The following is a 15,602-nucleotide window of genomic DNA, read 5'->3' on the forward strand; positions in this document are numbered from 1 at the left end:
TAGGAAGTCAATTTGACAGTGTGACTTGATTAACTAGTGCTGGGCAAAATACCTTGAAGTAGGGAAATTTTTAGAGATGGGTCGAAACGTTTATTCTGTCTTTTTACAATTGATTTTTTACTTTTTAATTTTCCATACGTGTGTAATATATGGCAGATTTCTAAACTTTGAAAATACTGTTTTAATAATTGATTATTTGTTCATCACAGGCATTTTATCTAGTTCAACTTTATGTATTAATGTCCGACAGGGCTATTATTTCATCAATAATGACAAGTATTAAGGTCAATTATCTAAGAAATAATGCCCTAGGGCGTTATTTTTCATAATGGCCTCAGGTGAGAGCATTATTTTTATGATGCCCTATCTGACCATTTTTTAAATACATATCTACAGAATGAAAGTCGGAAATTAAACATTGAAGACACCACAGGCATTATAGGAAATAATGACCACGGTCGAAGTAGACCTCTCGAGCCAGAGGCTCTCGTGTTCTACCCTATCGACCTCATACATATTATTGTCCTTATAATGCCTTTGGTATCTTAATTACTATTGTTCATGCCGTAAGATGTAATAAAAGATTTTTATGTTTCACTTATACGTTATAAATACATACAATACCTTGGAAACGGTGTAAGTTATACTGTTCATAACAACCTGAGGGCATTATAGGCGGGCGTTATCATAACGCCCTGAAACCTTTTTTAATCTTAGCAATGGCATTTTTATTCTTTCCTGCGATAAAAACTACGTATTGCCTACCTTAGGATGCTCTTGACTTTTTAGGTGATAAACTTTCGTTAGCTTTTGCTGCATTTTTTATATTTTCTAAAATTTCTTCACATCATTCAGGTAAAATAAACAGTAAACAACATACCGGTAAAGGTATACCTTTACCGGTATGTGCATTTGAAGCTGATTTTGGAGCAAATTATTGTTACAAAGTCTGTTATTACTGCAAATTATTGTTACTTATCAAAAAGAACCCAGTAAAGTGTAAACATTATTTTGGGAGAAAATACGGTGGATCGAATTAGTTTTGGATCGCTTTATACAGTGCGTTTTTTTTAACGCGCAACATAGGAAGCCCATGTTAGACCATGTTATTTTGGAACTGCAGGTCTAAAACTTGACTGGTGTGTCTTTAGTATCCTGAAGCTTAAGTAAGTTTACCAATTTGGTCTAAAAAGTGATTAAAAACTGGCAAAAAATATTTTTTTTTCGAAAAGATTTTATCGTTTCATATTCCCTGTATGCATTGTTGTTCTTTGTTGTTTTTGATATCGGCAGGGCAGGTAGCAGGTAGAATGACATATTTTGACTGCATCATGGCCCGACATCTTTTGAACGTCAAAAGGGCATTTTGTGATTGTTTGGAATACTGTTTGGCTTCAAACCGGGGTCACTATGAACAATTTACTTATAAAAAATACTTCTTTTGTTCTTAACTTTCTTGATATAAAGTTAATGATCACCCTGTTTTACTTTCTACGCCAAATTTTACCTGCTACCTGCCGTGCCAGTATGAAAAACAAGCACCTATCATACATACAAGGAGTATGGAAATATAAAATCTTTTCGAAAAAAGATGATTTTTTGCAAGTTTTTAATCACTTTTTAGGCCGAAGTGGTAAACTTACTTAAGCTTCAGGGTACGAAACAACCACCTGTCAAGTTTTATACTTCTAGTTCCAAAATAACATGGTCTGACATGTGCTTAAAAATTTAACACGTAAAATCCTATGTTGCGCGTTAAAAAAAACGCACTGTATTTGCTTCAATTATTTTGAAGCAAATTATATTTGGTCGTTTTTTTTTTGGGAAAATTTGCTGGTGGATCATTTTTTTTAGACGCATTTATTTTGGGTAAAATTATTTTGGATAAAAACCGGCATCCCCCGAGTGTAGTGATGGTGTCGGAACAATTGCGGAAGTGTTTAGCAGAGTACCCGAAACGGAAGTAGGACTTACGCGTACAGGTCGACAAATAAAAATACCAAACCGGTTTTTGTAAAATCGTTATTTTAATTTGAAATTAAGTTTGGTTGATTCATGTTAAATGGTCAAATTTTATTATTTTGTGTAGTACGTACGAAACATTTATTATCATAGGTTCTCAGGTTTCACTCCTCTGCTTATAGATCGAGATCGTGTCTCAGGTGGGTATGTTAGATCCCAAATGTGTGTAGATATTTTTATTTCATATGATTCATGATTTCATGTATCTCCAAAACTATAAAAGATATCGAAAAACTTTAATAATTGAAACTTGTAGAAAACTTAATCCGCTTTTATTTTGTCATATCGGTAGAAGATATAAGCCAGTTGTATGCTAATAACTTTTTACAAATAGTTTTAACCAATAATGACTATTACATTAATGCGATTTGGGTTATTCACTAGTTATGCCTCTGACGTTCTTATTATAACCTCATTAATTAGCTGTTATCCATCACACTTGTCACCAAAAACTTTTGGTTAAAACTTATTTCCAATAGTGAGTTATGAGTGGTAATTGTGCAAAATGGGGATTGGTGGATTTGATGCGTTTGATAAAAGTGATCTGCTTGTGTAAATAATAAAGTTTTGAATTATTGTTTCTATATTGTCAGGGTTTGGTTGCATGGTTGAGTTTTTCTTTTCAATGGAAGATCAAAATTTATACAAATATGTCCTCAGCATAAATTAAGTAATGATATGTCTAGGTTTCTCTACACATGGAATATAATTGAAAGAATTCGTTTTTGCTTAAGTCAATTAACCATAAAAGCGTAAATATCTCATTTGGAGTCATTTGGTGGCCTATGATTATGATTTTTTTTTTAAATACCTAGGAAGTTGGATCACCAGGGATCTGAACCCTGACATAGAAATTAGATCCCGTATAGAGCAAGCTAGAGCCAATTTCATTAAAATGCGGAACCTGTTAACCGACAGAACACTTAATTTAAACATAAGATTCAACTTCGTTAGATGTTATGTGTATTCCACGTTACTGTATGAAGTCCAGGTCTGGACGCTAAAAGTCACCAGTATTAACAAGCTGGAAGCATTAGAGATGTGGGTATATCGCAGAATGCTGCGCATTCCATGGACCGATCATACCACCAATCAAGAGGTCTTACATAGAATGAACAAATATCGAACACTTCTCGAGACAATAAAAAAAGCGAAAGACTGCTTACATTGGAAATGTCAGGACACAGGACAAGAACAGATTCCTACAACTGATTATGAAGGGGAAGACTGAGGGAAAACGTGGTCCCGGACACATAACGGAAACATAAGGGATTGGACAGGCTTAGATTCAAACTCCCTAATAAGAAAAGCCCAAGACAGAGACGAATTTGCCAGCATTGTTGCCGATCTTCATTAAATGGAGAAGGCACTTCAAGAAGAAAAATGGTTATGAATAAGGACCACAAATTTTTTCCAATCAATCTTTTTGAATGCATCCTAGACGGAATCTCACCAATTTTATATGGGTTATTTTGCTATCAGCCAAAATAAGTACTTACCTATATTTTTTCTTAAACTATATACCAAAATAACCACACTGGGTTGGTTTTAACTTCTGTGTTAATGCGAGACTCCAAATTTCAATATGAAATAATTCGTTGAATCTGAACCACTAACCATAGTTTTAACTACATTTGATTATTTATTCGCATTAAATTGACTATATATAGTTTCTGAGATATAAACAAATAAAACGAAAAATGAGACTTTTCAAACCGCCTTTCTCGTTTCTCGTCCGGCTTATAAAGGCTACGAGCGTGGACTTTTGATATGTTCACATTCTATAACTAGTCCAAACTAAGTTACAAAGTCAAAAATTTCGTTTGTTTTTTGACCATACGCAACTTTAGATACGTTTGGAAATTATACGCAAATTTGCGAAGAAGCTTTTGAAAACACGTATCGCAACTTTGCGTATAATTTTCATGCGTTTCTAAAGTTACGTATTGTCAAAAATAGACCCCCTGGACTATATTGCGATACGTATACTGTTCTGAATAGTTTTTACTATATTGGGAAAAAGTTTCAGATTTTATTTAAATTTTAATGATAAATATATCGATATTTATTAAGCCAAATATTTACCTTTCAATATTCAAATGCTGGAGTGGAACTACTAGTTTCGTCTTGAGAACTGAAAGTAATAGCTATTAGAGAGAACATAATGTCCTGAAGGCCGAAACATCCAGAGGTGCGTATTGTTGAAACAAGGGAAGGGAATAATCAAGAGAAAGACCTGTAGAATGTGACAGGAACCCGCCTTTGTCAGCTTGTTCTTCAGAATTTCCCTGCTTTCAAGAATTATTAGAATTATTTTAATTATTTTAGCATTATTTACTGTTTCAGGCATTGAAAAAGTAAACAACATACCGGTAAAGGTATACCTATAGCTTGCTCTATACGGGATCTAATTTCTATCTCAGGGTTCAGATCCCCGGTGATCCAACTTCCTAGGTATTTAAAAAAAAAATCATAATCATAGGCCACCAAATGACTCCAAATGAGATATTTACGCTTTTATGGTTAATTGACTTAAGCAAAAACGAATTCTTTCAATTATATTCCATGTGTAGAGAAACCTAGACATATCTTTATACCTAGATATAAATTTTGATCTTCCATTGAAAAGAAAAACTCAACCATGCAACCAAACCCTGACAATATAGAAACAATAATTCAAAACTTTATTATTTACACAAGCAGATCACTTTTATCAAACGCATCAAATCCACCAATCCCCATTTTGCACAATTACCACTCATAACTCACTATTGGAAATAAGTTTTAACCAAAAGTTTTTGGTGACAAGTGTGATGGATAACAGCTAATTAATGAGGTTATAATAGGAACGTCAGAGGCATAACTAGTGAATAACCCAAATCGCATTAATGTAATAGTCATTATTGGTTAAAACTATTTGTAAAAAGTTATTAGCATACAACTGGCTTATATCTTCTACCGATATGACAAAATAAAAGCGGATTAAGTTTTCTACAAGTTTCAATTATTAAAGTTTTTCGATATCTTTTATAGTTTTGGAGATACATGAAATCATGAATCATATGAAATAAAAATATCTACACACATTTGGGATCTAACATACCCACCTGAGACACGATCTCGATCTATAAGCAGAGGAGTGAAACCTGAGAACCTATGATAATAAATGTTTCGTACGTACTACACAAAATAATAAAATTTGACCATTTAACATGAATCAACCAAACTTAATTTCAAATTAAAATAACGATTTTACAAAAACCGGTTTGGTATTTTTATTTGTCGACCTGTACGCGTAAGTCCTACTTCCGTTTCGGGTACTCTGCTAAACACTTCCGCAATTGTTCCGACACCATCACTACACTCGGGGGATGCCGGTTTTTCTCCAAAATAATTTTACCCAAAACAAATGCGTCTAAAAAAAATGATCCACCAGCAAATTTTCCCAAAAAAAAAACGACCAAATATAATTTGCTTCAAAATAATTGAAGCAAATATAAAGCGATCCAAAACTAATTCGATCCACCGTATTTTCTCCCAAAATAATGTTTACACTTTACTGGGTTCTTTTTGATAAGTAACAATAATTTGCAGTAATAACAGACTTTGTAACAATAATTTGCTCCAAAATCAGCTTCAAATGCTCTTGATTAAATATTGGGTTATGACTCTTTTAAGCTAACACGTTCTTTGTTGATGCTGGACAGTAGGTACTTCTAAGTTTGTCATTCTTGCAGTCCACGGTATCTTAAGCATTCTGCGGTATGCTTCACACATCTCGAATGCTTCCAATTTGTTAATGTTGTTGACTTTAAGGGTCCAACCTTCCATCCCATGAAAAATTTGATGGACAACTGGTGTATCCTTTTTTTATACTACAATTATATCATTTCATGCTTTCAGTAGAAGTACCGACCATAAACTTCAAAAATCTCAACCTCAGACCAAGATCAAAGTCAGAGCAACAAAATTCTTTTTTCAGTCCTAGGAATGCTTGTCGAGCTTGTTCAATACGACTCTTATTTGGATATCAGAGGTCAAGTCTCCGATATCGAAACATGCCCAAGTACTTAAATTTGCTCGCTCTGTCTATGCGCATTGCGGTGAATGTTAACTGTGAGTTTACAAACGCATTCAGGGTGCGTATTCTTGAAAGGAGGGAAAGGAATTATCAAGAGAAAGACCTGTAGAATGTGACAGGAACCCGTCATTGTCAGCTTCTTCTGTCACATTCTATCAACATTTCTCTTGAGAATTCCGTTCCCTGCCTTCAAGAATTAGGCCCCAGGTTTCTTGTTATTATCATAAACTTCGTCTTTTTAGTGTTTATGTCTAGACCCATGTCTAGACCGACTGTGTTGATCAATCCTTGTAAGTCCTGCGTGTTATCAGCGATGAGCATTGTGTCATCAGCATAACGTATGTTGCTAACCCTCACTCCGTTGACTTTAATACCGAATTAAACCCTATCGGGGTGACAAAGTATTTTTTTATGAATTTTGCTCTCTAACCCATCTCTAGTATATGGACAGACTGCTTTTAGTTGTAAAAAAGGAGAGTAGAAAAGAAGAAGAGAGATAAATATTTAGAAATAACATAACCCTTCTTTGTAATATTTTATAAATAAGCCTAATTTTTTATTTGATTGTTTTGTTTTCCATATTGAGTGTTATACTTGTAATGACTGAAATGTTTATTTTCATCGGACGTACCGGAGGCCTTTTATAGTGTCTTTTTATTACCTTTTGGTTTATTAGTATTAAGTTTTTACAGACTGACTGCAAGCACAGCAAGCAATCAACATTTGTTGTGGTAAAAATTTGATGGACAACTGGTGTATCCTTTTTTTATACTACAATTATATCATTTCATGCTTTCAGTAGAGGTAAGGCTGTTGGCAACAAGTATTTAGAAGATTAAATAGTAGGCTGCAAATATATTTATCTCTGTTCAGAGACTTCTGACTCTTGGCTCACAATCACCAGGAAAAAACATGTCTCTGATTAAATCTAATATTGATTCGAGGCGTAGATTGCCGAAGTATTTTGGTGTACACACTCCAGGTAATTTGTGGGATTATGAGGCACTTTCCCAGTATTACCGGCATTTTCAGGTATTACAAGGCATTTCATAGAATTTTGAGGCATTGACTGTATATTTCAAAAGGTTTTGCAATATTTTCTTTGGAATTTTGAGCAAAATAAAGCCTAAACAAAGGAAATTTTGCAATATTTTAAGGAATAAATTGTAGTAGATCAAGCAGTGGACAACATAGTATATCAATATAGCAAAATTGACCACCCATGTAATTATTATGGTAAAATCTTTGTTACAGGATATTAAGTTGAAACAATATTCATTACAAATTATTATAGTTAATAGTTTTTTACCAATTTTTCAACATTTAAACTACATTTTTTAAGGTCACATGACAGGTGTCAACTGGACTTTACAGTGTTGCAAGCTCTAAAATTGCATATAATCAAAGTCACGTGATGTGTCTCTTTACAACTGTCTAAAATAGTCTAAATTTAATTTACCAAGTATTTAAAGTTTAAACAATATTTTAACGATCACATGATTAATTTTGACAGATATCAACTGGTCTTTACAGTGGTGCAAGCTCAGAATTGCATTATCAACGTCAAGTGACCTGTACTTTGCAATTTAAGTTTTTATAACTGTCCAAATTTTATTTATCAATTTTCCAAAGTTTTAAAGGTCACATGACTGTTTCTGACAATGTCAACTGGTCTTTACAGTGTTGCAAAAGCTCAAAAATTGAATTATCAAAGTCACGTGACGTAGTTGTTACAATATTACCACCACTTGTCTAAATTTAAATTACTATGTATTTAATGTTTCAACTGTTTCTTTTAAATGATAGGTGTCTTTATTTGACTCATAACTTGGTTACTATGACAGTTAGAAGATTGAGGTATTGTAAAGGAATTTTAGGGAAATTTTTGGTTCAAACAGCATTTTTTTAAAAGCATTGAGGTATTTTAAAGGCATTTCAAGGTATTTTGTATGTAAAAAGGCATTTTGGTGTACGAAAAATTATCGGCGGTCTACCCTTCGTATTGATTGTCAAAATGATTATAGTTTTAGGTTACAATTTAAGGCAGGGGCTACAATAAATTATATTTTAAGCTGGTGTTGTACTTACAGCAATAACCTAAATCTGGAATTTCAATTGTTGTAAAATACAAAACTACTTAGCACCCGTTTTTAATTATGGGATATTAAGGTTGTTCAGCACAATAAACCAAAATTTGCTGATGAAATATAGAAATGTTTTTGAATCAATGATATTGAACAGACTACATAAAAATTCAGTTTTACTGTTAATATTTTTGTTTTCATAGCAACAGCTAAACACTTATGAAATGAATAGATTACAATATATTAATTGTTGAATATAATATTTGTATATTATATAGCCATTCCTTAAGGGAAAACAATTTAATGCTAAGCATTAATTTGGATGAGCTGCCAATATGAAAAACAATTATAATCATGAATCAGTCATTACTTCATTTTAAATTACTGCCCTAGCTGCTGTAACTGCTGTATAGCTTTCCGATGCGATTCCTGCATTTCAGTTTTTCATAATTGTCGCTAGATTGAACTGTTTCAACCTTATATGTAATGTCATTTCTTACGAGAACTAATACTCCTCCTGTTCTTCTATTGTTCGTAACACATTGCTCCAAGCAGTAATCCTCGATATCCAATTCGACTCCCTCCACATGAGCTGATACCTGAGTCTCCGACAAGAAAACCAGTCTGTGCCTCCAATCTCTTATAAGCACCATTATATTGTCTTTATTGTTCAAATAGCCTTGGCAGTTGAAAGACGCAATACCTCATGATAGGGCAACATTATAATTCAATTGCTATTGTAAGTTTCGCAACTTTCGTGGTCCCATACGGTATGATCGGTGTTTAAATTCATTCTGTATTTTCCATTTGACAATATACAGTTTATGCACTGGGGTTGGTTTCCTGAACATTTTTTTACGTCATGTTCTCCAGAACATTTGGCGCATGTTTTTTGTTTATATTTACAGTCCTTTTGAATGTGTCCATACTTATTACAGTTGTAGCATCTTATTATCCCATAATCGTTGAACACATCTTGTACACAATGGTTGTATCAGGATTGGTTTCAAAAATCATGAGTTTTTGGTCTATCAACTTTATACTCATCACCAAGTTTTGCTTGTATTTCCGATTGGACGTTTGACATCTCTTTTTCATTGCTACATGTAAGTATTCGAAACTCCAACCAACTCCAACCCAGTTCAGCCGGTTTGACCCTGTCATGCAAATCTTTCTTAATTTGGTTTGCATCCTTTAGTCCTTTTGTTTCACCAATAACCTCTTAGTGTTATTGGGTTGTTCATTTGTGTTGTTTGCTTGTTTTGCATCAATTGAGGCATATGATACGATACTTTTGGCCCTTCTTTAGTTTAGCTTGTTGTAGTTTAACTATTTCTAACTTAAGAACTTGATTTTCTGCTAATAATTGTTCTACTTTCATGTTCAATTCATCTGTTTTCTGAAGTACTAGATTTAGACTTTCATTTATACGATTAAGTTCTAGTCAATCATATCATCTACCCTGCTTCGTTTTCTTTCTCTCACACTCCCACTCTGTATTTCCAAACATCCTCCGCACCTCCATTTTGCTTTTCTCAAATGAAAACCTGAAGGTTTTAGCTTCTCACTTGGTATGAGAGTGATTTGGCAAAACATACCACTATTGACCGATTAGTAACTTGAGAAATTAGTTTTCTCTACAATAATGGTCATTGTTGACCTAGGTCAAAAATAGAGTCTAATCTCTAGTTCTGTCTGGCAAAATCGCAACAAAAAAGAAAATTTTATTTACCTAGGTAAATAATAATGTCAATATCTATTAAGACATATGACATATGAAATATACTTCACTTGACAGAAACAGTTAAATTAGGATGTCTCTCATTTAGAGGGTGCTGTACTTTGAGGTTGAAGAAAACAAAACCGTGTAAACAAATCTATGGTAACTGATGTCTTCAAATTTCGTGTTTGTTCTCTGTAGAGTTTTTCGATGCTTTTCCATATTCGCTTTTAAAGATTTTGCATTCGTTTGTGTTTCATGGTTGAAAAACTAAAGAAATTTGAGATAAACATGTTTCATGTAGAGAAATAGTGCATTTTGATCTGATACTCCTAAGAACGACTAGATAAGTTCCAATACATGAGTTAAAATAGAATGTTTTAACCCACCGACCCATTTTTAGGTGTCTATGTTGACCTGTGTCTGGAAGTAACCAATTAAGTGTCTCGGGGATGGTTAGAGAAATTTTAAGGATATGTGAAAGCAATTAAAACACTCCTAATCCTCCACAAGGTGGATTTGAATGAATTTCACCCAAAAATTAAGCTTTGAAATGTTTGAAAACTTTTAAAAGCTCAAGAAGTCTAAGGTAGGGCTCAGCAAACGGTCACTAAGAACGTCGTGTATATGTGTGTTATTATTTTATTATTGTAACCTTTTTTGAGATCTTGTGTCTTGAGAACTTCGAAGAGATGGCAAAATAGCTGATCTAAACACATAAACATCAGCTTCATACTACTAAAGTAAGTTTTAAAAGTTTTCAAGAGCAAAGTCATCAATACCTATTTCTTTAACTACTTTTTGACTGGATAAGTGATGTTTCAAATCAGGTAGGTATGTAAATGTGAATAAGCTAACCCGATCAGGCTATATTTGTAAGAGCAAATTTAAAAGGTAGTATTTTATTGATTCTTACAAACTAGGAATTCAATGTTCTTTTTAAACTAGAGACCACAATACAAAGTGGGTCCACATTTAAACAATTCCTGGAGATTTTTATTTTATCAGCTTAAAACATATACAATTATTACTCCATTCAATCTACCACAGTGTGGCAAAAAGTTCTAGAATGCCTAGCCATAAAAACCTAGCTTAACATATTAACAGCACCCAGTGGAACTAAGTGATTGAGCCATCTTCAAGTTTGGCTAAAATCATTCAGTAATAAATGTAAGCTGTCTGCTTAGGGTACCCCATTCTTACTCCTGTTATAGGAAGATTTTCTCATAGGAAGAAGAGAAACAACGGAACATACTATGCAGATCGACTATGGTCTCGGTTTCATGATTTTTTTGGTTATCAACACTTCAAATGTGTTCAAGTTTTACCTACAGTCTTGAAGATCTTATTGTTGGGTATCAACAACATATTTAAGAGAGCTGAGGTGCTGGAAAGCATATTTGTGTATTGAAAGGGTACTGATTTGAGGTTATAGGTGCGACGACAATTTTGTAGATTTATCTCCAGTACCTTCTAATCTAAGTATTAAAAACATTTTTATCTTCGTTAAGGAACTATAAGGCAAAGTTAAAAATGCAATGTTTCACGTTTTCCCAATTTCCCGGAAAACGGCAAATGATAATCTAATTTCAAAACCGGGTATGAATGTGTCATTGAATTCTCTAAAACTTTAACCGATCCTGTATCTCTTACGATAATGGATATCCCCATACATGCTTCACCAATTTGGACCACACGGTATAGTTACCGTGTGGCGGAAGATCTTTTACGTTTAAATGGCTAAACCCACAGTATTGAAAAAATTACAGGTTGATAGCCGAATATGCACTCTACAACTATTATTAAGGAAGTTTTTCAATTAATTGAACCATATAGGCGCAAAAATATCAAAAACAATATTTAATTTTCAAATAGTTACTGCGTGTATTTTTCTAAGAAAACATTAGTATAAAGCTGTTGCCCGTTGCTGTCCGTCAACGGATGGTGCCATATACTGATATGGCTCCGTTTTTCTGTACAAGTGAGCGGCGATCCATTTATTTTTATGGTTTTTATCCTATTCGTCTTTTTGACGGTACGGTCCGGAACGTGCCGTGACGGTCTAATGGGCGACAAGTTTAAGTCTAACATCTCCCCAATTTTGCTTCGCTCTTAGGTTCAATGTCAAAAAACTTGCCAAACATCACACTGACAATGTCACTAAATCAATACGGAGGACATCAGGAACAGGATCCGGAGATTTACATTTACCAGCAAAGTTTAGAGCGAGATTAACATTTCACTATTTGTATAGAAATAAATATTAGGATATTAAAAATCAATTTTTTTTTATTGAAACCTTTGAACACATGACAATCAGTTGCGATTTTAGTAATTAGGAATTTATTGGTTCTTAACCATTCACTGATTAAGATACACTTTGTAGATGCGCTGAATTGAACGTGCTTCATGAAGAATCTGTTCTATTTCTAATGAAAGAAGAGCCAAAGCACCAACCTATGGGATTCTTTTGTACGGAATGTTACCTGACTTTTCACGAGTATAAAGAAATTGAGCGACACTCACATCAGGAAGGTTACAGTTTCTTGTGCGTGGAATGCGGTGAAAATTTTGTCTCAAATCAAGAAATCGTAAACCACGCAAAGGAGCACGGCTTTGATGATGGTCATAATATTGAAGAGCGTATTCATTTGGCAGATGAAAAACCATATCAACAGTTACCAAAGAAATCCAAAAGCAAATATGAAACTACCTACCAAAGATTTATGAATTGGATCCTACAAAATAATGCACAAACACTATCAGAAAATGTCATAATTGCTTACTTGAAGGAGTTATCGAAAGAATTGAAACCGTCGACACTCTGGACCACCTATTCAATGTTAAAAACAATGCTTAAATTGAGAAACAACATTGACATTTCGACATACACCAGGTGCCTGTCATTTCTAAAATTTCAGTCAAGCGGGTATAAATGTAAAAAGTCACTCACATTGACTTCAGAACAAATCAAGAAGTTTCTTTTAGAAGCACCGGACCAGGAGTATTTATTTACCAAAGTAAGTTTCTCTTGTAAGTGCGAATGTATTGTACGGTATCTGTAAAAATGATGTACAGGGTCGCCAACTAAGAATACGAAGTTCTGTGTCTAGACAACTAGACAAGAATTCTACAAGTCAAGAATTTGTCAAAAGCTGGTCATATTATATTATATAATATAAACTATCTGCTGATATAGAATAATTAAACAAACAACAACTTTGGCAAACAAACTTTTTTGAAATATCTGTTACCAGTTACCTTTAGATATTAACTTCTGATACTACCTTCTACTAACTGATTCTGTTTTAGGTTTTACTAATTTTTGGTGTTTCTGGTGGATGTGGCCGCAAGGAGTTAAGGAATTTAAAAGTAAACCATGTAAGAGACTTGGGTGATGAGTTCCAAGTGAAGATAGTCGGCGAGAATACAAAAAAGGAGCGATTATTTGTAGTCTCGGGTAAATTTTATGAATTGACAAAAAAATATGTACTGCTCCGACCACCAAAAATGGAAGAATTTTTTGTGAATTATAAAAATGGCAAATGTTTTCGGCAAATTGTTGGTGTGAACAAAATTGGAAATCAACCAAAAGTAATTGCCCAGTTCTTGAAATTGCCAAACCCAAACTTGTACACTGGGCACTGTTTCCGGCGCTCGGGGCCACTCTGATAATCGCATTTGTTTGTTTGACGCTTGTGGCAAATAAAACCACATGTTAAGAGCACTGAGGAAGGAAATATATTTTCCGAACTGACGACGAACTAAAACTAGTAGTATTATTACCATTTGAGACCCTAATAATATCCAAAAGCAAACACCGTATTCACACTTACGAGAGTCAACAAATACACAAATTTTAGTTTTTAAAATATGGTTTTGATGAAATTGGTTTTGTCTCTTTTTTTACAGGTTACACCCGTAAGTGTTTCACCATATGTTTGTCAGTTGGTTTTCGAACTGCCTGATGAAGCCAAGAAGCAGAAACACGTGTCGGTGGGTTACCGTACTGCTTCGGTTTCATTCTGCTTCCCTTTTTTTTCTGTTTATAAAATATGTCCATTCATTAACAAAACCTAACATTGATTCGTGATCGAACCGTAACCTTTTTGGTGATCTCCAGCGGCAGGTTCATAAAAATATACTATTCCGACCATATTCCGACCATGTAGGAAGTTTGCTGGAAGAAATAGTTAAATCTGATTGGCTAGCGTAATTATTTTATTCAGTAAGTACAAAGTCACCTGGGTGCTTACCCCAATAGAAACAAAACAAACGGCCAACAGCGACACAATTGTGATTTCCGCGAGAAGATCCACATATTGTAGACATCTCGCTTCAGCACGGGTGACGCTATAGCCAACCGTTGCGAGTGATCTTACCCCAAGGAAGTGCAAAACATGGAAGAAATATTTTATTTTAAGGATAATAACCCGACGACACGTTTTTCTGCTTGTTGGTTTCATCAGGCATGTAACTCCATCTGTATGAAAGGAGGTTCGAAAACCAACTGACATACACATGTTGAAACATATACGGGAGTGACCTGGACAAGGAGGGACGAAACAAATATGGATATCACATACGGTCAGCAGCGCGCAGCTACCTGTATTGAATTTTGTCAAAAGTTACTGGTGTCCTTATAATCCATATCTTTTTGCTTCTCGCAAGTTTTACTAAATAGCCCTCTGCTGACTGAAACATGACTACTCATATTTAGTACGTTTCCATGCAATTGAAGGCGTTTTTAAAACGATTTCAAAATTGAGTTTCCATGCTAATTTTCAAATCGTTTTCAATTCCGTTTTGAAACTAGATTGAGCTTTTGACAAATCGCAGAAACGATTGAGATGTGTTATTTGAGTTCCGATGCACTTCTTTCTTCATATTCGTCAAGAGTGTCCGTCCACCCCACAAACTGGATGATGGTCTGGCACTTAATATTTCATTAAGCATGGCAAAATAGTTACAGTCTGAACGGACTTCTCCACTTGTCTTATTTTTACGCTTCACTTTATAATACATGCACTTCAAGGCTTTCCATTTATTTTTAATTTGCAAAACACTTTTAGTAGTTACACCTTTCTTTACTAATTCCTCATAAACCAATTGGTAAATTTCTCCATTTTTATACTTGGTATCAAAATACCGATTGATGTTTTGTGTTTGGAAAATTTCCAGTAGAAGTTTTAGTTCTTTGTCCAGCCAAACATTTCTGCTAGCCATGATAAGGTAAAATGTAATTATTGCTTACTTTATTAGTAACAACAATTAATGAAATTAGAAACAATTCAAATGATAAAATGAAAAATTTTTAGTTATGTTCTCTAACTTAAAGAAGTGAAAAAATGACATTTACACGTTGACAATACACAATTGTGAAGTATTTTCTCGATTTCAAAATCTTTTTCATCTTTAAGGTGTTTCCATGCTATTTCAATCCCGATACGATCCCAAAAATTGGCGAATCGACCTTGAAGTGAAATAAGATTTGAAAATTTGAATTGAAAAAAGAGAACGTTTTGAGAACGTTTTTAATTTGCATGGAGACGTAGTAATTATATCTACCCCTTATAAATTAATATATTTACTGTATAGTAAAAGTGTATTTTGTAGGAGTTGCAAGTAGTAATAGTAGTGTTTAGAATTATTAATTTTAACGTTGTACTGTTATAAATAAAGAAACTTTTCGGCA

General features: G+C 33.9%; 1 protein-coding gene across 1 annotated transcript; it reads left to right on the forward strand.

Annotated features, from left to right (window-relative positions):
- The first annotated feature begins 9,731 nt into the window (after window positions 1–9,731).
- On the forward strand, window positions 9,732–15,602 carry LOC145731068 (uncharacterized). The gene is made up of 3 exons (XM_081982653.1): window positions 9,732–10,496; window positions 12,294–12,927; window positions 13,220–15,602. Exons 2-3 carry the CDS (start codon window positions 12,340–12,342, stop codon window positions 13,577–13,579), a joined length of 948 nt encoding a protein of 315 aa, XP_081838779.1. The 5' UTR covers window positions 9,732–10,496; window positions 12,294–12,339; the 3' UTR covers window positions 13,580–15,602.

The sequence above is a fragment of the Ips typographus genome, linkage group LG6 (assembly GCF_016097725.1).
Source record: "Ips typographus isolate SLU linkage group LG6, UJ_Ityp_2.0, whole genome shotgun sequence".
Taxonomy (NCBI): domain Eukaryota; kingdom Metazoa; phylum Arthropoda; class Insecta; order Coleoptera; family Curculionidae; genus Ips; species Ips typographus.